This window comes from Dipodomys merriami, unplaced genomic scaffold (genome assembly GCF_024711535.1).
Source record: "Dipodomys merriami isolate MVZ:Mamm:240054 unplaced genomic scaffold, mDipMer1.0.p SCAF_13, whole genome shotgun sequence".
Lineage (NCBI taxonomy): Eukaryota > Metazoa > Chordata > Mammalia > Rodentia > Heteromyidae > Dipodomys > Dipodomys merriami.
Window position 1 is genome coordinate 38,520,786 of NW_027202604.1, and position 27,196 is coordinate 38,547,981.

The following is a 27,196-nucleotide window of genomic DNA, read 5'->3' on the forward strand; positions in this document are numbered from 1 at the left end:
TGTCCCTCAGCTCGTCAGCTCAAGGCTAGCGCTCTACCACTTGAGCCACAGCGCCACTTCCAGCTTTTTCGACTGAGGAATCGAACCCTCATGCATGCATGCAAGGCAAGCACTCCACCACTGAGCCACCTTCCCAGAACCAACAATAAATATTTTTTAAAAATAAAACACCTAGGCCCGGCGCTGGTGGCTCACACCTGTAATCCTAGCTACTCAGGAGGCTGAGATCTGAGGATCGCGGTTCAAAGCCAGCCCGGGCAGGAGAGACTGTGAGACTCCTATCTCCAATAAACCACCAGAAAACTGGAAGTGGCACTGTAGCTCAAGTGGTAGAGCGCTCACCTTGAGCTGAAGAGCTGAGGGACAGCGCCCAGGCCCAGAGTTCAAGCCCCACGACCGACAAAAAATAAAATAAAATAAAATAAAATAAAAAAATAAAACACCTACTGGCAGTTCAAGGTTAACTTGGGCAGGAAAGTTCACACCTCTTTACTCTGCCTTTTTTCCTCATCCCCTTTTTAATCCCTGAGCTGGACACTGTGGCATGCACCTGCCCTTGCACGCCATGTGGAAGGCCAAGACCGGGAGGATTCTGATATGAGGCCAGAAAACCCCGCAGGACTCCGTGTCTCCACAGAGGAAAGCTGGGCACAGAATCCTACACACAACCAGTGAAAGATGGGGCCACTAGTGGAAGTCGGGGGTATCTCACCAGCCCAGCAAGCGAAAGTTCTGAGTTCAAACCCCAGTATAACCCAAAAGAATCAAATATCCTACCCAGGTGAAATTAATATCAATGGACCTATTTTTGTGATAGTGAGCTGATACGAACCTTTTAGCAAGCTATATAAAAGCAATATTCTTTTATTCAGCAACCTTCTTCCTGGAGTTAAGAAACTAAAGAGAACAAAACGCTGTAAGGAAAATAAAACCAGCCACTAGCTGATAACACTTTCTACTTGCAGAAGCCAACCACAGGGGCTCTGGGAAACACCAATAGCACAGCGCTACTGCTTACTTTTATTCCACTTATAATTTTTTTTTAAAGTACAAGGGGAAAAAAAAATCACCCCTTAATGTTACCCCTAGGAGGAACTACGGCTAAAATCAATACACAATTTTCTTGACTACACAAAGAACACGCATTTTTGGCGGTTAATGTCACAGTGTGGTGTTTAGACGTGGGACAGAACCCATGGCCTCATGCGCTGCGCTATGCCCTATGCACTTCACTCTAAACCAATTTCGTTTCTGAGACAGGGTCTCACTAACTCTACCTAGGAAGCTTCCAATTAGCGATTTCTTTGCCTCCACTTCCCTAGTAGCTGGGACTACAAGCATGTATTACCACACGTGGCCTTTTCAATATTTTATAACATATTATATATTATTATATATATATAAGATATAATAGTTTTCAATAGTTTATAATCATACCATAAAAGCACGACCAGGTAAATCTCAAATTTTCTTTGTTATTATAAAGGGTTTAAAGGATATATAGTTACATAACTTAGGTAATGAGTACATTTCTTTTGGGACAAAGTCAGCCCTTCCCTCTCCCTCCCCCAGTTTTTCCCTCCCATCCCCACCTACAAGTCCTATGGTTTGTTTTCAGCACAGTGTCTAGTAAGTACCATGCTGCATTTGTTCACTCTTTGTCCCACCATTTCAAATTTATTTTCTTAGAATATATTCCTAAAACACTCTAAGCAGGGCGCTGGTGGCTCAAGCCTATAATAATCCTGGCTACTCAAGGAGGCTGAGCTCTGAGGATTGTGGTTCAAAGCCAGCCCTGGTAGGAAAGTCCATGAGATGCTTATCTCCAATTAACCAGAAGTGGCGCTGTGGCTCAAGTGGTAGAGTGCTCGCTTTGAGCTGAAGAGCACAGGGACAGCGCCCAGATCCAGAGTTCAAGCCCAAGACCAACAACAAAAACCCCTCCAAATTAATTACAATCAGTGATTTGGAGGAGGGGGTGGTATTTGTTTTTACAGACAGGAGAGTTTCACATGTTATCCAGGCCTAGAATTCCTGGGCTCAAATGACCCACTGGCCTCCACCTCCCCAACACTGGGACTCTAGGTGTGTGCGCCACACACAAAGCTGACCCAGGCACACACCGTCCCTCCCATCAATCAGGACAAGTACAATTTTCCAGGAGATAGAAAATTCTAAATCTTTCGAAGTGTCGTGGTTTGCTGCCAACAAAATCAGCACACAGAAGTAATCGTGTTTGGCCATTTCCATGAACGCTGGAGTGGCAATGTTTTAAATGTAAATGAGTTACGTGACAGTTCCAAGAGGCACCTGCAGTGGAGGGCAGGGCTAGGGCTTGACTTCCCAAGAGCAGGGACCGGCTCCTGCGCAGCATGCACCCAACAAAGCCACGTGACGCCGAGCTAGCTGCTCAGGCCAGCATGCTTCTCTCCAGGACACAAAGTACCAATCGTGAGCAAGGTATCTTTTGACCAGTCACAATTTCCTCTCCTTTTATTTATGCTCTTTTTTTTTTTTTTGCTATACCAGGATGTGAACACAGAGCCTTGAGCTTGGCCAGGCTGACACTAGCATTTTGAACCACACCTCCAGCCTGGCTTTTTGCTAATTGTTTTTAGAGATGGAGTCTCACAGATTTTTCTGCCCAGGCTGGCTTCAAACTGCTATCCCTCCAGGTCTCAGCCTCCTGAGCAGCTGGGACGACAGGCAGGAGCCACAGGTGCCACGCAGCCTTTTTTTTTTTTTTGAATTTAAAAAATAGTCTGACATGCTTTATTATTTTTATTTACAGTAGGTTTTAAAGAAATAAGTAACATTCTTTTCTTTTTTCTTTTTTGTCAATCATGGGGCTTGAACTCTGATTCTGGGCCTGGGCGCTGTCCCTCAGCTGTTCAGCTCAAGGCGAGTGCTCTACCACTGAGCCACAGCACCACTTCCAGTTTTCTGGTGGTTTACTGGAGCTAAGAATCTCATGGACTTTCCTGCCAGGGCTGGCTTTGAACTGTGATGCTCAGGTGGCAGCTTCCTGAGGATTACAGGCACGAGCCACCGGTGCCTGGCTAATATTCTTTTTTATTGTTTCAAATTCTTTTTTTTTTTGCATGTTTTTTAATTTTATTTTATTTTATTTGAGAACATACTGTACAGAGGGGCTACAATTACATGGGCAGGATAATGCATACATTTCTTACCAAGCATTGCAGCCTCCTCCTTTGTTTACCCTTCACCTCCCTTCCCCGCCTCCCCCCTCCCCCCACTGTTTCAAATTCTTTATTGTGATTGATTACATAATTTCCCAAATTTCACAGTATCATGGGGTAGTGATGATTAGTTAACGTCACAAACACATTCTAACTTTCAACGTCTCCTTTAAAGTAGCTGCAGCCTTCTCAGATCACCCTAATCTAAGGGCCAAAGAGCCCCCATTACAGCCTTGTCCAGGAATGTCTATATTAGGAGGCTGAGGAGTTCAAGACCAACGCAAGCAATCAATATAGCCAGGGCTTGTTTAAAAAAATTCATTAACAGTATCGATCAAGAAACAGAACCCCTGAGGAAGAAGCGGGGAAACAGGCTGGGGGGACGGACCTGCAAGGAGCAGGATCTTCCTCCCAGAGCACCCACCTCCACAGGAGCCACGCCCCCTGAGCCGGCCACGCCCCCTGAGCCGACCACGCCCCTGAGCCGGCCACGCCCCTGAGCCGGCCACGCCCCCTGAGCCGGCCACGCCCGGGAGTGACAGCCAAGGCCAATCTGAGCCCCACGCTTCTCCCTCAGGCCCCTAAGCCAGCCTTCAGAGCCCAGCTCCCGTTTTTTAGCAGGGGTCATTGCCATCAACATAAAACTTTAATTGCCTGGTCGCGGGGGCCTCCTGCGGGCTGCGGCGGGGCGCTCACGCGCGCTCTGCTCCTGGGTGTGGAGTGGCGCCATCTTCTTTACTCTGCTTCCCTTCTCGTTTCAGCCGAATCCCATCTGCTCTCCACCTTCCAGGAACCCTTCCTAACTGAAGAATGGCACTGTGGCAGGGGTGTTTTATTTTTAAATTTTTGTTGTTGCTGTTGGCTTAGACACGTTTGGCAGGAAGGGAGTTAGATGTGTGGGTGCAGGCTGACGTTTCACTCTGGAATTACTAGGTGAAATGCTGGACTAGAAAATTTCAAACTGAGCCAGGCGCCGGTGGCCTGTCATCCATCCTAGCTACTCAGGAGGCTGAGACTGAGGATCACGGTTCAAAGCCAGCCCGGGCAAGAAAGTCCATGAGACTTTTATCTCCAATAAACCACTAGAAAACTGGAAGTGGCGCTGTGGCTCAAGCGGTAGAGCGCTCACCTTGAGCTGAAGAGCCTGAGGAACAGCCCCCAAGCCCAGAGATCAAGCCCCACCACCAACAAAAAAAAAAAAAAAAGAAAGAAAGAAAGAAAATTTCAAACTGAACAGGGTGTCAGTGGTCACACTTGTGATCCTGACTACTTAGAGGAGGCTGAGATCTGAGGGTGGCAGTTCAAAGCCAGCCCGGGCAACCATGTTGATGAGCAGGGTGGTGCCTGCTACAAGAGCAAGCAAAAATTAGGCACATCAAGGCCCAGGTACATGCCTGGGCAGGTGGAACACTGTCTGACAAATAACCAATGCAAAAATGGGCTAGCATGGCTCAGCAGTGGGGTACCTCCTAGTAAGTGTGAAGCCCTATGTTCAAAACCCGAGTACCAGTGGGTACCAGCTGAGCACCAGTGGCTCACCTCTATAATCCTAGCTACTCAGGAGGCTGAGATCTGAGGATTGAGGTTCAAAGCCAGCCCACACAGACAAGCCTAGAGACTCTTATCTCCCAATTCACCAACCAAAAGCCAAAGTGGAGTGCTGGCTTCAAGTGGTAGAGCACTAGCCTTGAGTGGAAAAAGCTAAGAGACAGTCCAAGGCCCTGAGTTCAAGCCCAGGCCCAGCACAAAACAATAAACAATACCACTAAAAAAAAATCCCACTACAGTACAATTAAACATGGCAAGTCACAAGAGAGAAGCGACAGCTAAGCAGGGTTTCACAAAGCGAGGGAAAAGCATTCTGGGTGAGATCTGAAGAGAAAAGCAGCCTCAGAGAAGAAACAGATGGGAAGATTGATTCATTTCATTTACAAGGAATCAAGAGTTCTTACCAATAAAAAAAAGAAGGCAGCTACAATAAATCTAAAGCCTCTAAGGACAGAACAGTTTGATTTTTTGGACTTGATCTGATTTCTTTGAACGTCTAGACCCGAAATGTATGTGTCTACAAGACACAGCAAGTGCAGGTCACAGGTTCACTGAGTACTGCTATTCATCTTTAATAAAGCTGGAAGCGTGGCTCAGGTGGCAGAGACCCACCTAGAAAGTGCAAGGCCTGAAGTTCAAGGTTCAGTACCACCTAACAAGGAAGGGAGGGAGGGAGGAGAGGGAGGGGGAGAAAATGAAGGAAAATCCTTTTTTCTGTGGCAAAAGAAAAAATGAATGGGAAGGAAAGACATACACACATGGAAATTAATTGTCTCTCTGGGCAAAGTGGCATGTAATCCTCAGCACTTGGGAGGATGAATGGAGACCAGCCTAAGTCGACTTTGACTCAAAAAAATAATAATAACCTCATGGAGATCATGGTAGATCTAGAAGAGGATTCAAGGATACAAATCTCCTTTCTTCAGCTCTTAAAGAATTACTACAGGGCTGGGAAGGTGGCTCAGTGGTAAAGCGCTTGCCTTGCATGCCTGAGGCCCTGGGTTCGATTCCTCAGCACCACATAAGCAAAAAGAAAGAAGCCGGAAGTGGTGCTGTGGCGCAAGTGGTAGAGTGCTAGCCTTGAGCTGAAGAGCTGAGGGACAGCACCCAGGCCCAGAGTTCAGGTCCCATGACCGGACCAAAAAAAGAATTACAAGTCAGGCATCAGTGTCTCACACCTGTCATCCTAGCTACTCAGGAGGCTGAGATCTAAGGATCACAGTTCAAAGCTAGCCCGGGCAGGGAGTCCGTGAGACTCTTATTTCCAATAAACCACTAGAAAACAGGAAGTGGCGCTGTGGCTCAAGAGGTAGAGTGCTCGCCTTGAGCTGAAGAGCACAAGGACAGCGCCCAAGCCCAGAGTTCAAACCCCATGACCAACCAAAAAAAAAAAAAACAACAACAGAACTACTACAAAAAAAAAAAAGAATTACCACAAGCCCAGTGCCAATGGCTCACACCTGTAATCCCAGCTCCTCAGGAGGTTGAGCTCTGAGGATTGAGGTTGAAACCCGCATGTCCAAGAAAACCTACGTGCCTCTGATCTCCAATTAACTACCAAAAAGCCGGAAGGGGGGCTGTGGCTCAAGTGGTAGAGTGCCAGCCTTGAACAAAAAAAAAAAAAAAAGGGCCCTGAGTTTGAGTTCAAAGACCAGCACCAGATTTTTAAAAGAGAATTATTACAAAGGCTGGGTGTGATAGTGTACACCTACAGTGTCTTGGGAGGCAGAGGTAGGAGATCATGGTAGATCAGACCCTGCCTGGAAAATAAATGAAAGGCAGAAGGGCTTGGAATATGGCTCCCGTGGTAGGAACTCCTGTCTAGAAAGTACAGGGCCCAGAATAGCTCAATCCCCACTGCGGAAACAAAGACCCAACGCAGTAGGGGAGCTCAGTGGTAGACAGAGTGCCTCCTGGCATGTGTGAAAATGAAAAAAAAGGGAAAAAATATTATTATTTTAGGTTTTACTAAGCAAACTAGACAAGAAAGTACATACTACATTAATGACACAAAGGCCAGATCCTGGCTAGACAGGAATTGTTTGACTCACGCAGAATTATGCAAGTGCATAATTTCATTCACGTCTAAGAACTTTACACAATAACTCATGTTTCCAGTTTGTCTGGAGCAGTCAGTTGGAGCCAGTTGTGGGCTGGCAGATTTTAACCCCTGGCTCTCTACAGTGAAAACAGGTTGGTTTTTCGTGTTTTGGTCCCTGTTCCCCCCCTCCCCCTCCCCCCAGGCACAGCCTGTGCCCAGCACTTGCCACACGCAGCTAATCCCAGGCTCCTGATGAGATGCTGGTAGTTCAGAGAAAGACTTGGGCCGGTGCCCGTGGCTCACGCCTGTAATCCTAACTACTCAGAAGGTTGAGATCTGAGGATCGAGGTTGGAAGTGAACCTGGGCAAGAAAGCCCGGGGGGGGGGGGGGGGGATTCTTATCTCTAATTACCAAAAAGCCAGATGTGGGGCTGTGGCTCAAGTGGTAGAACACTAGCCTTAAGCAAGAAAGCTTAGGAACAGTGCTCAGGCCCTGAGTTCAAGCCTTACAACTGGCAAGGGGGGGGAGAATGGGGGAGTCCCAGAGGTGCGTCTGGGGTGGGCTGGCCACCTCATTACCAGGGGCAGGGCCTGCCCAGACACCAGGTTACTCCCGGCCCCATTCCCTTCCCCTCCACTCCGAGTGCCCCTGGGCTGTCTCCCCATTGCAGTGGTCCCATGCACAGCAGCCTGAACAACTCACAAGTCATCATTCAGGGACGGAACAGGAGAGTCCCTGACAGGCAGGAGGAACCTGCAGCCAGGTCTGATCAAAGGCTGCAGGGAGGGAGGGAGGGAGGGAAGAGAAGGCAGGGAGTGTCCTAGGAAAAGCATCCTGGGCTTCAGTGTGTTCATTTGAATTACAAATGATGTTAAAATAGCCAGACATTTTTATGTGTACTAAAGGAAGATTGAGGATTTCTAAAAGACTGAGAAGTATTCATCTAAAAGAAAGGCAATAACCACCCTCAAGAGTCTAAGGAGCTATTCAAACCCAAGATTCTTATTTTCAACATCCATTATGCTAATTAACAAGCCATTTCATTTTCCACAGTGGAGACCCATTGCTAACACTTAGTATGCTAATCTGATCTGATCTAAAACCATTAAAACAGCAGAGACGTGAAATGGCGCTCTCTGGAGGGCAGCCCTTCAGATGAAATAAATCCCAGATGTCTATCCGGGGAACCAACTTCTGATCAGGACAAGGGCCTGGCTGGTGTCCGGAGAGGCTAAAATCAACACACACAAAACCACCTTCCACTCTGCCTTAGGGTGCTTTCCAAGCAAAAGGGGGGGGGCTGATTATTCTGTGCAGCCACTATGCACAAGAGAGAAGCAGCTGAGATTCAAAATGCACTACTGACAGGCGTCGCCTTTAGAAAGAGCAGTACATTTTGTTTGGGGCCAGTACAGGGCCTTGAACCCAGGGTCTCAAGTTCTCACCCCACACTAAAGCCACACTTCTATGTCTAGCTTTTCATTGGTTAACTGGAGAATAAGCTCTTGGATTTTCTGCCTGGGCTGGCTACACACCTCAATCCTCAGATCTCAGCCTGAGTAGCTAGGATTACAGGTATGAGACCTCCAGTACTCAGTTCCATGTTTTTATTTTTAAAAAGCAAAAGTCCTTGAATTCTGGATCCTCTTGCATAGAGCAGGAATTACAAAAGCATGCACCACCATATCTAGCCCTGGGGCTATGTGTACTGAGTGCTTTTTTTTTTTTTTTTCCAGTGAGAATCTTAGAAAAGATTAGCATGGGCATGTTCTGACCCAGATGCCTACTCTGAAATCAAGCTTTGCCATGACTTCAGTGACTGGATTTTTTTCTTGATCTAATGAGAAAAAGGCAGGAACAAACCTCATGTGAAATTCAGGCAGATGTTCTCAGAAAAAATCAAATTACATCCTCTGTAATCATCCCAGTAAAGTAGTCAACAGGAACAGAAAGGGTAAAAAAAAGGTAGAGGGCTGGGAAGGTGGCTCAGTGGTAGAGCGCTTGCCTTGCATGCATGAGGCCCTGGGTTCGATTCCTCAGCACCATGTAAGCAAAAAGAAAAAAGCCGGAAGTGGAGCTGTGGCTCAAGTGGTAGAGCGCTAGCCTTGAGCTGAAGAGCTGAGGGACAGCGCCCAGGCCCAGAGTTCAGGCCCACGACTGGATCCAAAAAAAAAAAAAAAAAAAAAAAAAGGTGGAGGACTGTTTTTACAGACAGTGGCAATCACCTGACACCATGGCAGTCACGTGTACACAGTGTTAGGCATTCAAATATCCAACAAGGTGGCCACCACAGGTGATGCTCGCACTCCATGGAAGGCCAAGGCGCCGGCAACACCACCACCCTTTGATACGGCTACCTTGGGCTGGTTAGTTTACTTGGGCTGGTTACGCTTCATCTATAAACCTTTTATCTATATATTCCCTCATCCCCAAAATGCCCCAAAATTCCAAACATTCGATCACCTCAAATGGGAAATTCCACCCCTTGAGCAATGAGGCATGACAGTCAAAATATACAGATATGCTGAGCACCGCAGAGTACACATTTAGTCCCAGCAGCTTGGGAGGAAAGGTAGGAGAATAACTTGAGCCTCGTAGTTCAAGACTGCCTGGGCAACATGGTGAGATATCTCTAAAAGACAAACAAATGTAAAGGAAAAATAAATGTGTGCCCTGAGCTAGCACACAAAATTACCTTCAGACACCAAAGTCAAACATTAACAAATTTTGTTTGGACTTAGGTCTTGTGCCCAGCATGTCTCATCATACACGTGCAAATGTTCAAAATCCTAAAAGCACCCGAAGTGACGAGCATTTCAGATGCAGCACATCATAAGCGTATGTACAACCCCTGAAACACTGTGAAGGAAGCTCAATCATCCCCGAGGACGCTGTCAGCGATGCCCGCACGCACGGCCAGCATGCACGGCCAGCACGCACAGCCAGCACGCACAGCCAGCACGCACGGCCAGCACGCACGGCCAGCACGCACGGCCAGCACGCATGGCCAGCCAGCACGCACGGCCAGCACGCATGGCCAGCCAGCACGCACAGCCAGCACGCACGGCCAGCACGCACGGCCAGCCACGCACGGCCAGCACGCATGGCCAGCCACGCACAGCCAGGCACGCAGCACGGCCCGCACACAGGGCCAGCACGCACGGCCAGCACGCACGGATGGCACGCACGGCCAGGCACACACGGCCAGCCAGCACGGCCAGCCAGCACGCACGGCCAGGCACGCACGGCCAGCCAGCACGCACGGCCAGCACGCACGGCCAGCACACACGGCCAGCACGCACGGCCAGCACGCACGGCCAGGCACGCACGGCCAGCCAGCACACACGGCCAGCACGCACGGCCAGCCAGCACGGCCAGCCAGCATGCACGGCCAGCACGCACGGCCCGCACGCACAGCCAGCACGCACGGCCAGCACGCACGGCCAGCACGCATGGCCAGCCAGCACGCACGGCCAGGCACGCACGGCCAGGCACACACGGCCAGGCACGCACGGCCAGGCACGCACGGCCAGGCACGCACGGCCGGCACGCACGGCCCGCACGCAGGGCCACCACGCACGGCCAGGCACGCACGGCCAGGCACGCAGCACGGCCAGCACGCACGGCCAGGCACGCAGCACGGCCAGCACGCACGGCCAGCACGCACGGCCCGCACGCAGGGCCACCACGCACGGCCAGGCACGCACGGCCAGCACGCACGGCCAGGCATGCACGGCCAGGCACGCACAGCCAGGCAGCACGCACGGCCAGCACACACGGCCAGGCACGCACGGCCAACACGCACGGCCAGCACGCACGGCCGTACATGTAGGGCAGGGAATGCTCGCTCTCCTTGGGGAGAGCACGAGGAAACTGTGGGGGTGAAGAGGCCGGGTATCTCCTGTTCACTCTCAGGTTTAACAGAACAATGCATGTGTGACATGTGCACAGAGAGGAGGAGACAGCAAGTATGACAAAGGAGGGGAGTGGGGATAGAGACGTGGTCACTCGGTTTAAAGGACACGTGGGAGCCAACGAGTCCTACATCTAAGGCAGGCCAGTTCTGTCCCTCGGGTCTGGAGACGCAGGTCCAGCACGCCGGGGCTCCAAGCCAGACTGCAGACTCTTGTCTCTAACCAGAGGAAAACCAGAAGTGACACTGTGGCTGGACTGTGGCAGACTGCTAGCCTTGAGTGAAAGAGCTCAGGAACAGCACACAGGCCCCAAGTTCAAGCCCCACGACCGACCAAAAAAAGCTCCACCGAGGACTAGAAGGGCAAGGATACAAAGGCTTTATTACAGGGCACTACTGTGATATCGAACTTTTCTGAAGTACAACTTAACAAAACCATGAGCCCCTGAAATTCAGACAGACAGACAGACAGACAGACAGACAGACAGAGACAGCAAGACAATTGCACTTTCCTCCCGGCTTCATCAGTCTGTCCCACCAGTTCCATGGAGCCGACTTTTCATGGAGCCGACTTCCAGCCGTCTGCGCGGCTGCCAGCCGGCAAAGCTGCTTGGGGCAAACTCTTACCAGCACCGAGACGCGCACCGCACCACACCACGCCGGGAGAAAATGGTGTCGCTGTGTGTTCTCAGGGGGGAGAGAGGGAAGGGGTGGCATCCTGGCTGTCTGCAAATGTGATCCCTCCGTCGGGGCCTGCCTCCCTCAGTCTAAGCCGATCCAGCCTGTCCGGCTCCCGGCTGGAGCTGTGTCTGAACACCCGTGGATCAGCCTCCCACATGCTGACGGAGAAGACCTGGTTGACTTCCAGAGTCCCAAGGCCTTGACTCATGGGTTTTCCTGGCCCACATGCTGCTCGGGTCTTCTAGACCCTAACATGAGTGCGGCTGGGGGAAGGCTACCTCCCAAGGCGGGTGCTGAGGGCCGCGGGTGTTCCAACCATGGTCCGCGGTCACCAGTGGATCCTAAGATGGTACTGTGAGTTGGGACCCGACTTGCACACACACGAAACGGCAGCCAGCTGCAGCACATGTATGAAACCCGGCGCTGCGTGCCGGCGGGGAAAGCGGTGCTTCTTGGGCTTCGGTGGAGGCCGCAGCAGTCCAGGCTGCTGAAGGTCAGGGTATAAAATGTGCATCCGCCAGGCACCGCCATCTGGGTGTTTGAAAGCTGTGCTGGATGCTGAGCTGAGAAGCAAGAGAGCGAGAGGAAACAAGAGGAGGCCCAGCTGTCCCACTCCAAGAAACAACAGCCCCAGAGCTGTGGGCTGAGGGACACGGCGGCGGGAGGCACAGGAACCAAACAGAAAGCCAGGTAAGAGCTGCCTGGGCACCAGACCCGGGCTGCGGTCTGCGTGCTCTCCTGCTCAAGGCAAAACAAGCCCACAGCCGAGACATGAAAACCCAAATAACAAACGCTGGAGCTCTCCACCTACGTCTCATCAGCCACGCCTCAGGGGCCCTCGTGGAGCGGGGTTAGTACGTGTCCAGGAGCAGGCTTACACACAAGAAGAAGCATGCCGGTGTCCTCCCGCCATGCCAGGTGTGCAGAGCTGCCAGCCTCCCAAGCTCTGGCTGGTCATCTGCAGCTTTACGCTACTGGACCAGAGGTACTGAGCCCCAAATCCAAACTCTCAAAAACAAAGATGCACTTTTTTTTCCCAGTGCTGCTGGCCAGATAGGGTGCAAAAACCAATGAAGCCCAAGTGTTCAAGGCCAGCCTGGGCAACACAAAAACTTAACTCAAAAACAACTTGTGTGGGGGAGAGAGGGAGAACAATTCCGGCGCCGGTGGCTCACGCCTGTAACCCTGGCTATCTGGGAGGCTGAGATCTGAGGATCGCGGTTCAAAGCCAGCCTGGGCAGGAAAGTCCATGAGACACTATCTCCAGTGAACCACCAGAAAATTGCAAGTGGTGCTGCAGCTCAAGAAGAGCGCTCGCCTTGAGCTGAAGAGCTGAGCGATAGTGGCCAGGCCCAGAGTTCAAGCCCCACAATCAACAAAAAAAAAAAAGAGAGAGAGAGAGAAAGAGAGAGAGCCAAATTAGGAGTGACAATGTCCTAGAAGCATTGTGCTCATAACCTGACTTAGGGAATTGTAACCCTTGATACAACCACTTAATGACAACTTTTTAAAGTTAAAAACAGCATTAACAAACAGGTTTGTTTTTCTTTAACAGTCCTGGGGCTTGAACTCAGGGCCTGGACACTGTCCCTGAGCCCTCTTGTTCAAGGCTAGCACTCCACCACTTGAGCCACAGTGCCATTTCTGTCTTTTTCTGTGTATGTGGTACTGAGGAATCGAACCCAGGGCTTCCTGCATGCTAGGCAAGCACTCTACCACTGAGCCATATTCCCAGCCCGGCTTTTTTTTTTTTTTTTTGCTAGAACTGGCACTTGATCTCAGGGCCTGGGCACTGTCCCTAAGCCTCTATGTACTCAAGTTGAGCACTCTACCACATGAACCACAGTGCCACTTGCAGCTTTTCTGAGTAGCTTATTGGAGACACCAGTCTCACCGGGACTTTTCTGGCTGGGCTGGCTTCAAACTGCGATTCTCAGATCTCAGCCTCCTCAGCAGCTAGGATTACAGGCATGATGGGGCTGGGAAGGTGGCTCAGTGGTAGAGCGCTTGCCTTGCATGCCTGAGGCCCTGGGTTCAATTCCTCAGCACCACATAAGCAAAAAGAAAAAAGCCGGAAGCGGTGCTGTGGCTCAAGTGGTGGAGCGCTAGCCTTGAGCTGAAGAGCTGAGGGACAGCGCCCAGGCCCAGAGTTCAGGCCCCACGACTGGACCCAAAAAAAAAAAAAAAGGATTACAGGCGTGAGCCACTGGCACCTGGCTAACAAATAGCTTTTAATCTAAGTGAGGAAATCAAAAGATTTACAAGGGCCAGAATGCCAGTAGCTCACATTTGTAGTGCTAGCTACACAAGAGGCTGAGATCTGAGAATCCCAATTCAAAGCCAACCTGGGTAGGAAAGCCTATGAGACTCTTACCTCCAATGAACCCCCAAAAAGCCAAAAATGGAGCTGTGGATCAAAGTGGTAGAGGGCCTGTCATGAGCTTAGGGACAGCTCCCAGACCCTGAGTTCAAGCCCCAGGACCAGCATACAAAAATAAACACATACATACATACATAAAATAAAAGCACAACAAGGTTTTATAATCCAGGAGATACAAAAATAAAGAAAAATATTTTGCAAACAGAGTAAGACAAGGCTTTGTGCAACACATCAGTATAAAATGCCCTGCTCCCCCCACACTGAAAAACACCAGGAGGATCGCCGCCCAGAGGCATCGTGCGCAAAGCACATGCCTGCCTTCTCATTAAGAACCTTCCAGGACTGCTCTGGCTGCTGATGAAATCAATGTCTCCTGAGCTGTGGCATGATTATTTTAAGTAAATTTATTCCTCCCAGGTCACCCAGATAAGCGACTATTGTACAATTACAAAACCACCCTTTTACTATTTACTGTAGCCCGCAGAGTCCTATGGAGATATTTCTTTTATTCCTTGCTATGCGTAGGAACCCTAGGGCTCTCAGGTAGGATAGACTCAAGTCATAATAGGCACTGTTCCCTTCAAAACGCTGGAATAACATCCTCAAAATGACCCAAGTTTTCCATTCTCCAGAAGCCAAAGGAAAGTGGAAAGAATCATTTAGGTCACTTCAAGGCACTGGGGAGCTGATCTCAGGGACTGGAAAGAATATTTTTGTGTTTGCAACAAGACACCCAAATCAGATTACATACACAGGCTTTTTGAAAGTGTTGGGGAGAATGTTAATCACCTCTAAAGTGTAAGAGCAATTTACAACAAAAGCCACAACAGAATTAATCTAGGGCAGAGAAAGACGAGTCGGGCTGAGCCTGCCTGGATAAATCTAAGAAATCTACAAGAAGACATTAAACTTAAGGTTCAGTGCCATCTGTAAGAGGTATGAATGTTCGCAGACTTACATAACAATACCTCATTATCGCATTAGGATAGAAAACACCATGCCTGTGTTCTGAGCTCTGAACTTAATAGTGGCTGGCATACCGAACAGATGGTAAGAAAATCCTCTCAAAAGTAGCTGGGGTGAGGGCAGAGCTGCTGGGTAGAACCCTTGCCTAGCATCTCTGGGGAGATCCAGAAAAAGAAGGAAAAAAGCAGGGGCTGGGAAGGTGGCTCAGTGGTAGAGCACTTGCCTTGCATGCATGAGGCCCTGGGTTCGATTCCTCAGCACCACATAAACAGAAAAAGCCAGAAGTGGCGCTGTGGCTCAAGTGGTAGAGTGCTAGCCTTGAGCTGAAGAGCTGAGGGACAGCGCCCAGGCCCAGAGTCCAGACCCCACGACCGGACCAAGAAAAAAAAGGACACACTTGCACACACATATTCATTGTTGCACTATTCACAATAGCCAAGTTGTAGACACAGCCCAGATGCCCTGCAATAGATGAGTGGAACCAAAAATGTAGTACCTGGGGCTGGGAAGGTGGCCCAGTGGTAGAGTGCTTGCCCTGCATGCATGAAGCCCTGGGTTCCATTCCTCAGCATCACATAAGCAAAAAGAAAAAAGCCGGAAGTGACTCTGTGGCTTGAGCAAAAGAAGCTCAGGGATAGTGCCCAGGCCCTAAGTTCAAGTCCCAGGACTAGAGGGGGAAAAAAATGTGGTACCTATACACAATGGGATTATACACAGCCATTAGAAAGGATAGTATTATGTCATTTGTAGGGAAATGGATGGACCTAGAACAAATCATATAAGTGAGATAAGCCAGGCTCAGACAAACTGTATGTTTTCTCTCATATGCAGAAGCTAGATCTAAAATACACTGGGACATGATAAATTATACACGACTCTAGACACTCACACACAGTGAGACCAAGGAGGATACTCTTTTTTTTTTGGTATGTTTATTGTAAAAATGCTGTACAGAGGGGTTACAGTTACATGAGCAAGGAAATGAGTACCAAGGAGGATACGCTTAGCAGAGGAACACAAAGGCACAATGCCCTATGTGCATCTGATCACATTAAATACTATTTATACAATATGAGCTCCAGGAAATGGAAACAAGAAGTTTTATCTTTGTTGGTGTTTTCGTTTTCTTTTTGTGTATTGTTTGTTCATTTATCTGTCTTAGGGAGGGTAAGGAGAAGCAGAAGTGGAGGGACAAAGGATGAAAACCGCAGAAGTGATGCTCACTAGACACATGTTGAAAATAAACTATACAAAGAGTACATTCCTTCCAGCCTGGTGCCGGTGGCTCACGCCTGTAATCCTAGCTACTCAGGAGGCTGAGAGATCTGAGGATCACGGTTCAAAGCCAGCACGGGCAGGAAACTCTGTGAGACTCTTACCTCCAATAAACCACTAGAGAACCGGAAGTGGCGCTGTGGCTCAAGTGGTAGAGCACTCGCCTTGAACTGAAAAGCGCAGGAACAGCGCCCAGGCCCAGAGTTCAAGCCCCACGACCAACCAAAACAAAACAAAAAATATTCCTTCCAGATCTCTGAAAAGAAGTTGCAAAGGAAACAGCTAGCCACAGGTTAGCATGCGAGCTCCAACATGCAAGACAGCAGGTAAAATACGAGTTCTAGGCACCGATGGAGAGCCTGCCTCTAATGTTCTTGGTCCAGGTTCCACCCCCACCTCTGCAGCAAAGCGCAAACAAAAAAGGTGTCTGGTACAATAAAAACCTCCGTGAAAAGCCACCAAAAATCATCGGTCCACATCACACTACCAGCCTCGTGAGAGGCACGCGGTTTGAATACAGCACAGGAGACAAGGACAGCACATCCTTTATGAAAACAAGCACGCCAGACTTACGTTTCTCATCGTCGGCGTGCACCAGAGATGCAGCCCTGGACAGCACATCCAGTGGGGTCTCCATTCCTGGCCGAGCCTACGGAGAGAAAAAGAGAATTCAGATGTTTGGAGCTGACGGAGTACTGGGGACACAGATGGGGGCCTACACGTGGACCAATATGAGAAGCGTTCTAGTCCTCGACAGAACGATTCTTCCACCGCATGCCAATCAATCTGCTAAGGAGAAAATTCTTCCCAACTGAGCAAACAGGAAGACTGGGTCCAGAGAGAGAACAAGGTGAAATCCGTTCTGTCTACTCAGTAAACTATCTCCAGGAAGCTGTTCATGTCAGAACAAAAAAAAGGGGGAATGCGTCTATCCACGCATTATTTGTCTGTATTTAATAGTTTCTGTGCAGGAATCCTCCATAAACACCAGCTTGGGAAACAAAGGTCCTCTATGAGAGAAAAGGCCACATCAGGCTGAGACTTCCGAGGTGTATTTATTAGCTGTCACAGAAACACTCTGACCGGGCCTGTCTGTTCTCCCAGCTCCTCCGGGGTCGCCCTGGGGGCTGGAGCACCCGAGGGCCTGGGAAGACTGGGCAGGTGCAGCCCTGCCCAGAGCCGTGAGCTGTGAGGAGCTGCGGGAATTTTACAGGCCAGTTCAAAGGGGCCTCTAGACTTTTCTTTGCTACGCTCAGAACCCAGCACTGATCAGGGGTGCGACATCAGGCAGGAAGGCAGGAAGCGGTCCATTCCTACTGTGACAGTGATTCTGCCTTGTCTGCCGAGCAAGGGCTTTCCTGGGCGCTACGCCACCCGCCCACAACACCACGTTGTTTAATATGACTGCATTTTTAACTGTTTCCTTAGATTACAGCATAACTACAAAAGCCAAAAATGTAAGTGATCTAAAGGTGGAGGACACCAGGAGCTGGTGGCTCACACCTGTGACCCTAGCTACTCAGCCACCAAATTTTCCACCAAAAAGAAGTAGAACTGTGTCTCAAATGGTAAAGTGCCAGTCTTGAGCAAAAGAGCTAAGGGACAGCGCCCAGGCCCTGAGTTCAAGCCCCCGTATTGGTGCACACACACACACGCACTCAGGCACACACATACAATTCCCAAAGTTAGGACAGGAGGAAAAGGGACTAGGGCAGGCGTGGGCTCGCTTTCACATGCATGAAGGAGCCACGGAAATCTCTGAGCAAAGAAGTAACTGGTTGGTCCACATGGTCAAATCATCCTGGCAGCATCTCAGAGAGCAAAGCAGAGCTGGGAAGCGTGGCCTGGTGGAATGACGGAGCTAGAGACGCAGGCGCTGGCTCAGAGGGCGACGAGGGTGCGCAGAAAAAAGAGAAGGTGGGAACACAGTCCACACGGGTGGAGAGTCAAAGATGGCAGGGTGTGCAGAACACAGCAGCATCAAACCAGAAGGAAAAACGATCTTCTTACCCAGAAAGAAGGGGGACGAGTAACAACCGAGGGATGAGAAAAGCCAGGCATGGCGGGGCGCCTGTAATCCCAATACCAGGGAGGTCGAGGGAGGAGCACTGCTTGGACTACAGAGCAAGAGCTTGACTCAAAATTATTCTCTGCAAAACTGAAAATAACAGCTCCTGATGTAAGAACGCAGCCAGGTCCAGAACTGGCTGGCAGGAAAGCTTTGCTGAGCTCACAGGAATTGTGCGTTGTCACCCAAACCAGTTTCCTATGCAGGCAAGACCAGGGTTCAGAGTCAGGATTTCGAGTGCGTCATTACTGACACACACACCATATACCATGCTTGGCCCACAGTTCTTATGAAGCTCAAGGACAAAAATTTTTCAAAATTCTGAACCTAGCTGGGCGCCGGTGGTTCACGCCTGGAATCCTCGCTACTCAGGATGTCAAGATCTGAAGATCACAGTTCAAAGCCAGGAAACTCCATGAGACACTTACCTCCCATGAACCACCACAAAGGCGAGAAGTGGAGCTATGGCTCAAGGGTTGGCCCTCACACCAGAGCTCAGGGACAGTGCCCCAGGCCCTGAGCTTTAGACCCAAAAATCAAAAACAAAAAATATAAAACAAGGAAAGAGCTTAACATATGCCGTAAATTAGGCAAATTGTTCACAGAAGCAAAGCATCAAAGTGTGACTGTAGCACAGAAGACTGGTGAACTCTGCTGATTCAGGCATGGTGACGTCTACACCCCCTTCCCAAGCATCTCCGGCTCAAAGTGGACAGACGAGAGAGCAGATGTGTTTGTTAAGGCCCAGCTGTAAAGCACCAGCCATGTAACTGCAATCTGTAATAAAGCCAACAATCACTGAGTTTAGCTAAGAAAATGCGGGGGAGGCCGAAGGCAAAGGAGGTCAAGGTAGTCAGTAATCTCAAGGATACTCAAAAACGCAGGACAAAATGGAAATGGGCCAGACACAGAGGAGAGGACTCAAGGCATCACCAGAGAGGGGCACTTGCTCAGCATGCACAGGTCCTGGTCACCCCCCCCCCCCCAGCAGGGGGAAAAAAGTCTATCTTAAAATTAAACAGTGTGAGCTGGGCACTGGTGGCTCACATCTGTCATCCTCGCTACTCAGAAGGCTGAGATCTGAGGATCACGGTTCAAAGCCAGCCAGGGCAGGAAAGCCCGTGAGACTCTTATCTCCAATAAACCACCAGAAAAACCAGAAGTGACTTTGTGGCTCAAGTGGTAGAGCGCTAGCCTTGAGCTGAAGAGCTGAGGACAGCGCCCAGGCCCAGAGTTCAAGCCCCATGGCTGACCAAAAAAAAAAAAAAAAAAATTAAACTGTGTGTGCTGTCATGAAAGAGAGTTCCCTGACAGCAAAAAGACCTGTGATGCTCCCAGAAGACACTTCAAAGGTTTTATTCCACAAAGAACAGTGGCCCATGTTAATGCCAACGCTTGGGAGGCTAAGACATGAAGACACACGTTCAAGGGCAGCCTAGCCAGCCCATCTCCAAAAGCCAAACATAAGCCCCTCCCCCAGCCAGTCCCGTCTCTCCCCCACCTCCTCTGACCGGCCTTCCGCCTTTCTTCGGGATCACACTGAACATTGCCAGCTCTTCTCCCAGCCAGGTCATGCTGGGTCAAGCAAGGGCAGGGGGACAGGCAGGAGCTCTGGGAATGGAGCCCCAGCCCATGCTGGCGGAAACTGGGAACCCTTGTTAGGAGGCGGAAGGAGCCGCAGTAGGGGCAGGGAGGAGAGGCTGAGGAGAGCTGAAGGACCTGACAGGTGCACGCAGTTGCAGAGTTCTGCTTAGGAAGACTTGTCCCAAGGGGTGAGGCCACAAGTTTCTGGAGGCTTCCCAGTAGGAAGCAGATGTGAGATGAGAACAAAAGCCACAGAACAATAGCCCAGGTGGCAGGCAGAGGGCAGGGGGCAGGGGGCGGGGGCAGGGACCGGGTACTGTCTGCCCAAAAGAACTAAGCAAATAGACTTGGGAGATAACAGTGATAAAACAAAAGGTCCGCTGGATCGGGTGCTGTACTGATAGCAGGCCTAAAGGCTTCCCGGCTACTGATAGGAGCAGATGCTAAAGGCCTCGGGGTTTGTGGGATGATTATCTCTTGACGCACGGGGTGGACAGCCTTCTAACGCTGTGGTCTTGGGAAATTTCCTCTGCCCCACGGGTAAAATGGAGACAAGGAGCACTTCTCCCCTCACAGGTGCTGGGAGGCAGGAGTGGGCTCTCTAGGTGTGAGGGTCACTATTTGGGCATTTGCCAGCCACCGTGAGGCCCTGAGGTCAGTATGCCTCCTCCCCACAAAACATGGTTGAGCTGGGCAGGGCAGCACACTCTGAATCCCAGCTCTCAGGTGGAGGCAGGAGATTGGAGCTCTAGGAAAGGGAAGCACAGGTGTGGCCAAGTGGAACAGCAACAGACTTGAAAAAAAAGAAAGAAGGAAAGAATTCTAGGCCAACTTGAGCTGCCTAGTGACAGGGCCTCAAAAAATTAGTATAAAAAGTGATTATAAATCGGGCACTGATGGCTCACGCCTGTAATCCTACTCAGAGGTTCTAAGCCATTAGGGACTGGTAAGTCCATGAGATTTTTTTTTTTTTTTTTTTGCCAGTCCTGGGGTTTGAACTCAGGGCCTGGGCGCTGTCCTCGAGCCTCTATGCTCAAGGCTAACGCTCTACCACTTGAGCCACAGCGCACTTCCAGCTTTTTCTGAGTAGTTTATTGAAGAGTGTAGTCTCACGGACTTTTCTGCCCAGGCTGGCTTTGAACCGCAATCCTCAGATCTTAGCCTCCTGAGTGGCCACTCACGAAGACAGGCTTGGGCCACCAGTGCCAGGCAGAAGCTCATACTGTTGGAAACAATTGTCAGTGAACTGACTGAATTGTCACAAACAAACTGTATGTTAGATCAAAGGGCCAACAAGATGGTTACTGCTCTACAGATGAAAAATGAACTGTACAGGAAATCGAGAGAAGAGGTTTTTTCTTTTCCTTTTTTTTTTTTTTTTTTTGGGGGGGGTCAGGTCGTGAGGCCTGAACTCTGGGTCTGGGCACTGTCCCTCAGCTCTTCAGCTCAAGGCTAGCACTCTACCACTTGAGCCACAGCACCACTTCCAGCTTTTTTCTTTTTGCTTATGTGGTGCTGAGGAATCGAACCCAGGGCCTTGAGCATGCAAGGCAAGCGCTCTACCACTGAGCCATCTTCCCAACCCCAACAAAAATTTTAAAAAATAATAAGCCAGGCTCTGGTTGGTGGCTCACGCCTGTCATCCTAGCTACTCAGAAGGCTGAGATCTGAGGATCCTGATCCAAAGCCAGCCCGGGCAGGAAAGTCCATGAGACTCGTATCTCCAATAAACCACCAGAAAACCAGAAGCTGCTGCACTGTGGCTTGAAGTGAAAGAGCACTCTCACCTTGAGTGAAAAAGCTCAGGGACAGCGTCCCGGCCCTGAGTTCAAGCCCCACAGCTGACAGGAAAAAAAAAAAAAGTGGGGAGTACCCTAGTGCGTTCCCAGAGTGGTTCCGGCCAGCACCAGGCATCCTGACCCCCGCCCAGAGCGATGGAACCATCACAAGGGCAGAGGCTCCCCAGACTCTCAGGTCCAGCTGAAGAGTTCCCATGGCAGCCCCAGTCCAACTCCCCAGAGCTGCAACAGCTCAGCTCTGCACCTATTACGGCCAGACAGTCTAACGGCCGCCCTGCATCACTGGCTCACGCCAGTCACTGGCTCCTGTGACCCCGCATCCTCCACACAGCCAGGCATGCTCTACGAAGCATCCATCAACCGTGAATTTGGTCCCTTCACCCCTTTAGGGTCGCAGTGTTGCCAGCTGATGAGTGCACAGCCTTGTTGTGCACGTGTTTCTGTTCACAGGCACCGGATTGAGTATCTATTGTTGATTCACCAATACTGAAATCAGGGGCCCACAGCCCTGGAACCCAGACCTGACGAGTCTTAGGGAAAGCGAGGATGCTCATCTCTGCAGGGCACAACACAGCCTCTCGGCTAAACAACACCAGCACTTCAGAATAACACCAACACCTGAGGCAATCTGAAACCGCAAAATGGCCCAAGAGTAAAACTGGGTCAGGCACCTATAATCCTAGCTACTCAAGAGGCTGAACTATGGGGAGGATTGCGGTTCGAAGCCAGCCCAGGCAGGAAAGTCTGTGAGACTCTTTACCTCCAGAAAACCAGAAGTGGTGCTGTGGCTCAAAGTGACAGAGTGCTAGCCCTTGATTCAAGCCCCACGATGGACAGAAAAAAGAAAAAAAAGGTAAAACTACAAAAGAAAGAAAGGTACTAAAGAGACACCATCCCCCCCAAAGCACATTCATTTACACATAGTTAGAGGCAGAACAATGTCCTGTATGGATACAGACACACAGACACACAGACACACACACACACACACACACTTATACACTAAGACACACACACACCCCCAAGCACTGCAATGACTGTTCCTGGCGTTGCAAATGAATTTTACCAAGTTGATAAATATGAATAATGGAAATATGAATCTAATTACCCAGACATGATGCACGAGATTCAAAAAGTACATTCGAGAAGGCTTTGGTTCTTTGCCAAAGAACTATTCTACTGTATCCCAGACAAGAAATGGTGGTGGTGATGTTTTCCTAGTTTTAATGTCTCCTGTATACCTTCCTACCACAACAGTACCATCCAGATCTGGTGATGCAGTCTTTTCTTCCCACGGAAAGCCCATGCAGGGCTGGGGAGGCGCCTGCTTGCCCTCCAGCACTCCCCCTTCTGCTCAACTCCCACATCTGGTGCTCTACTACTTGAACCACAGCTCCACTTCCAGCTTTTTGGTGGTTAGTTGAAGCCAGCCTGCACCTGGCTCACCAGAATCTTTTACCTGTAAACAGCACCTCTTAATGAGGCAAGAAACTGGTATGTCAAAAACCACCGCAAGGGCTGGAAGGTGGCTCAGTGGTAGAGTGCTTGCCTTGCATGCATGAGGCCCTGGGTTCGATTCCTCAGCACCACATAAGCAGAAGAAGCCAGAAGGGGTGCTGTGACTCAAGTGGTAGAGTGCTGGCCTTGAGCTGAAGGGTAGCACCCAGGCCCAGAGTTCAAGCCCCATGACTGACAAAATAAAAAATAAAGGAACACCACAATGTCCTAAATATTCAATTTGTTTGACTCTTATCTCCTGAACTTGAAATCACTTTATTAGTTATACTCAGTGTTGCCAAATACTTTTTACTATTTATTCTCACTATTTTATTAAAGGAAAAACCATGAACTGCACAGTGATTCTAGAGGGAAAAGATACTTGTAAAGAGAAAGTAAAACCTGGGTTTGTTTTGGCAGTCACATAGGTAATTAACAAAACCGACTCTATCAGGAGTTAATTTAAAAGAATTTTCATGAAGGAACATTTAAAAGGGAAAAGCTTTACTTTCGTAAGTTAGGTTCATAAGAAGAGTTGAAATCAGCTGAAGGGGCTGGGAAGGTGGCTCAGTGGTAGAGCGCTTGCCTTGCATGCCTGAGGCCCTGGGTTCGATTCCTCAGCACCACATAAGCAAAAAAGAAAAAAGCCGGAAGTGGCGCTGTGGCTCAAGTGGTAGAGCGCTAGCCTTGAGCTGAAGAGCTGAGGGACAGCGCCCAGGCCCAGAGTTCAGGCCCCACGACCGGACCCAAAAAAAAAAAAAAAAAAAAAAGAAATCAGCTTTAGACCAGTGACTCACACCTGTGATCTTTGCTCCTCAGGAGGCTGAGATCTGAGAATCGTGGCACAAACAATCGCAATCCAGGAAGGAAAGTCCATGAGACTCTTCTCTCCAGTTAACTACCAAAAAAGTCAGAAGTGGAGCTGTGGTCCAAGTGACAGCACACCAGCCTTGAACATAAAGAGCTAATAAGGGAACAGCGCCAGGCCCTAAGTTCAAGCCCCAGTAGGAGTGTGTGTACAGGTATACACACACACACACAGTAGTGAAATCAGAAAGTAAACGACATTCTAAATCAGCCAGGCACACACACACTCACACACTCACACACACACACACACACACACTAGTGAAATCAGAAAGCAAACGACATTCTAAATCAGCCAGGGTGCCAAGAATTAAGTTTATGAAACATTTCCAAACCTTGGAACCCTTCCGTCATAAATTCCCTCACAGCCAACACTTCCAAGGCATCTTGTCCCCCTAATTCCTGGGCTCCGGGACGGTGCCCCGCGTGCAGAGTTAGGTACAACTCTGGCTAATTAAAAAGCACGCCAGGAAGTGGACTTGGAACTCAAACTTATTAAATCTCCAGGAGGGCGCGGCCAGGCGTCCACCGCGCACAGGCTCGGGAATGCCAGGCCGCGGGGTATTTATAGCAGGAATTGTCTTCTTAATTGTATTGTGTTTTTGGTCAACATAAAATTAGCCGGCGCTCCCTTCCAGTGAGGCCGCGGCTGCTGCCCAGAGTGGAGGGGGGTGGGGGGAACGGACAGAAAAACTGCGCAAGGGCCGGGCGGCCCAAGTTCGAAGGCAGCCGGTCACCAGGCGCGTGGAGGGGTCCGTGGAGGGGCGCGGGGAAGGATCCGTGGAGGGGCGCGTGGAGGGGTCCGTGGAGGGGTCCGTGGAGGGGCGCGTGGAGGGGCGCGTGGAGGGGTCCGTGGAGGGGTTCGTGGAGGGGCGCGTGGAGGGGCCCGTGGAGGGGTGCGTGGAGGGGTCCGTGGAGGGGCGCGTGGAGGGGCCCATGGAGGGGCGCGTGGAGGGGCCCGTGGAGGGGCGCGTGGAGGGGCCCGTGGAGGGGTCCGTGGAGGGGCGCGTGGAGGGGCCCGTGGAGGGGCGCGTGGAGGGGCCCATGGAGGGGCGCGTGGAGGGGCCCGTGGAGGGGTCCGTGGAGGGGCCCGTGGAGGGGCGCGTGGAGGGGCCCGTGGAGGGGCGCGTGGAGGGGTCCGTGGAGGGGTCCGTGGAGGGGCGCGTGGAGGGGCCCGTGGAGGGGCCCGTGGAGGGGCGCGTGGAGGGGCGCGCCGCCTTCCCCGCGGGCAGGGCGCCTTTCAACCCTGGCTCACACGAAGCTGCCCGGGGGTGGGAGACCCCGAGGAGGGCGTCGTCTCCAAATCCACCTCAGCTCCCCAGCGGGCGGCGAGGGGCGAGGGGCGGGTAACGGGGAGCAGGAGCCCCGCCCGCTGCCCGGCCTCCGGATCCGAACCGCGCCGCTCCCCGCGGCCTGTCCGTTTTCGGAGCCCGGAGCCGCCTTCCCGGTCTGCAGAGCAGGCCCCGGTCCCGGGGCGGTGACAGCCCGGTTCCCATTAGCCCGGCCCGCGCCCGGATCAAAGCCACGCGACGTCTCTTTCATCGTCTCCCGCGGGCGGGGCTCGGCGCCCGCGAGGGCGAAGTTGGCGGCCGGCGCGCCCGGGGACCCAGCCGGGGACCCTCCGACGTCCCCTCCCGGCGGGACCACAGAACGGCGAAGTCCCGGGCGAGGCCTGGCCCGGGCAGGAAGGAAGAGCGCCGGGGCGTGCGGCCGGGGCGGGAAGTCTGCGGGGAGGTCGGAGCCGCGGCCCCTTCCCAAGCCCAGCCGTCCCCGCGCGGCCCCGCGCCGAACCGCACGCAGCGGCGCTCGCCGCCGGCCAGGACCCAGCGGACGCGGGGCGCGCGATCCCCGGGACGCCTTGCCACACCGACCCGGACCCCTCCACCGGGCCCGGAGGCCCCCCTTCCCGCCCGGAACCCCGGCCCGAGGTGAGCCGCCCCGCCAATCCCACGCTCTTCCGCCCCCAAGTCCGGCCGGGGGCGAGAACACCCCTCCTGCAGGACGGCGCCCGTCCCGCCCCGGGCCCCCGGGCCCGGGCTCCCCCCGGCGCGGCCGGCTGTCCCCGCACTCACCGCCGGGCGGCTCCGGGCCGCCTCGCCCGCCTCGGGCCGGCCGGGGCCCCCGCGAGGGAAGGCGGGGGGCGGCGCGCACTCGGGGCGCGCGGACGCTCGGCGCGCTCCCGCACCGGCCGCCCCTCACACGCGCCGGGCAGGCCCCGCCGAGGACCGGAGCGCCAGGAATCCCAGGAATGAGCCGCCGCCCGAGCTCACCCGGGGTCCGCCGGAGCCGCCAGGCCACGCCCCTCGCGCCCAGCAGGTGGGGCCGGGCCCAGGTGAGCAGGGCGGGGCCTCGTGCGCCCCGGAGCCGCGCGTCCTCCGCCGCCCCGCCGTCCTCGCTCCGACCCCGGCCCGGCCCGGCCACGCGCGCCGGCGGGGGACGCGCTCCGGGACCCGGCGCGCCGGCCGAGTCTCCGGGACGCGCACCACAGTCGGAGCGTGCTCCGGGGCCGGCCAGGCGCGGCCCCTTCCCCGGCGCCGGGGCGTCCGAGCCCGCGGCCCCCGCCGCAGGGCGCCGCAGCGCCCCGGGGTCCGCCCGCCGCCGCCTCCGCGGCTCCACCGGGCGCCGCCCCCGCCCGCGGCCTCGCACGCACCTGAGGGTCCCGCTCGCGTGGCTCCGGAGGTGTGTGCCCAGGGCCGCCCGGGGTCAGCGGGGCCGCGGCGGCTGGGGGCGCTCGGACGCGGCCCGAAGCCCTCCCATGGCAGCCCGCGCGCGCACGCACGCACACGGAGCACTGCGCGCGGGGCACTCACTCGGCACCCGGCACACCGCGCCGCCGGCGCCGCACCGGCTCCCCGCCCGCGCCCGCGCCCGCTCCGGGGGAGGAGGAGGGGGAGGAGGAGGAAGTCCCAGTCACCGAGGGAGGGCGGGGGGAGGGCGCGGGGCGCGCAGGGGCGGGGCGGGCGCCCGCTTCCCCCCGGCGCGGGCGCGTGACCCTCCAGGCGATTGCGGGGTGCCGCGCGCCCCGTCCCGGGCGGCGCCGCCCCCCGCCGTGGTCTTTCTCCCGCGGCCACAGCCAACACCACCTTTGCTTTAGCGCACCCGGCCGCCACGCGCGTCAGGCTGACCTCGAACCCCTAGCTCGAGGGGGTGGGGGGGGCCCTCCCTGCGTGAAGGGCTTTCCCCGGCCGAGCTGGGGCGAGCCGGAATGGGACCACGAAGCCAGCGCCGGCTTGCTTGAGCTCTGGGAAGACATGCTGGCTCGTCAGCCTGCGCGCTGCGCTCCCACCTGTGACCGGATCTCTCCGGAACTCCCCGATCCCAGCGCTGTCAGATAAGCGGGACCGGGTCTGGTGGCCCCTTTGGGGCGCTCTGTCCT

The 27,196-nt window shown here is 52.7% G+C and overlaps 1 protein-coding gene across 2 annotated transcripts in view; it reads right to left on the reverse strand.

Moving 5' to 3' along the window:
- Positions 1–26,574, reverse strand: part of LOC138824815 (transcription cofactor vestigial-like protein 4) — an 85,569-nt gene extending 58,995 nt beyond the window's left edge. The window contains exons 1-2 of one of the 2 annotated variants that reach the window (XM_070019138.1): positions 26,471–26,574; positions 16,579–16,654 (exon numbers count right to left, since the gene is read on the reverse strand). In XM_070019138.1, the coding sequence (XP_069875239.1) occupies positions 16,579–16,642 (64 nt within the window). In that variant the 5' untranslated portion in view covers positions 16,643–16,654; positions 26,471–26,574. Of the gene's footprint in view, positions 1–16,578; positions 16,655–25,892; positions 25,967–26,470 lie in introns of those variants that run through there. The other variant, XM_070019139.1, reaches the window with a different exon arrangement.
- Between the last annotated feature and the right edge of the window lie 622 nt (positions 26,575–27,196).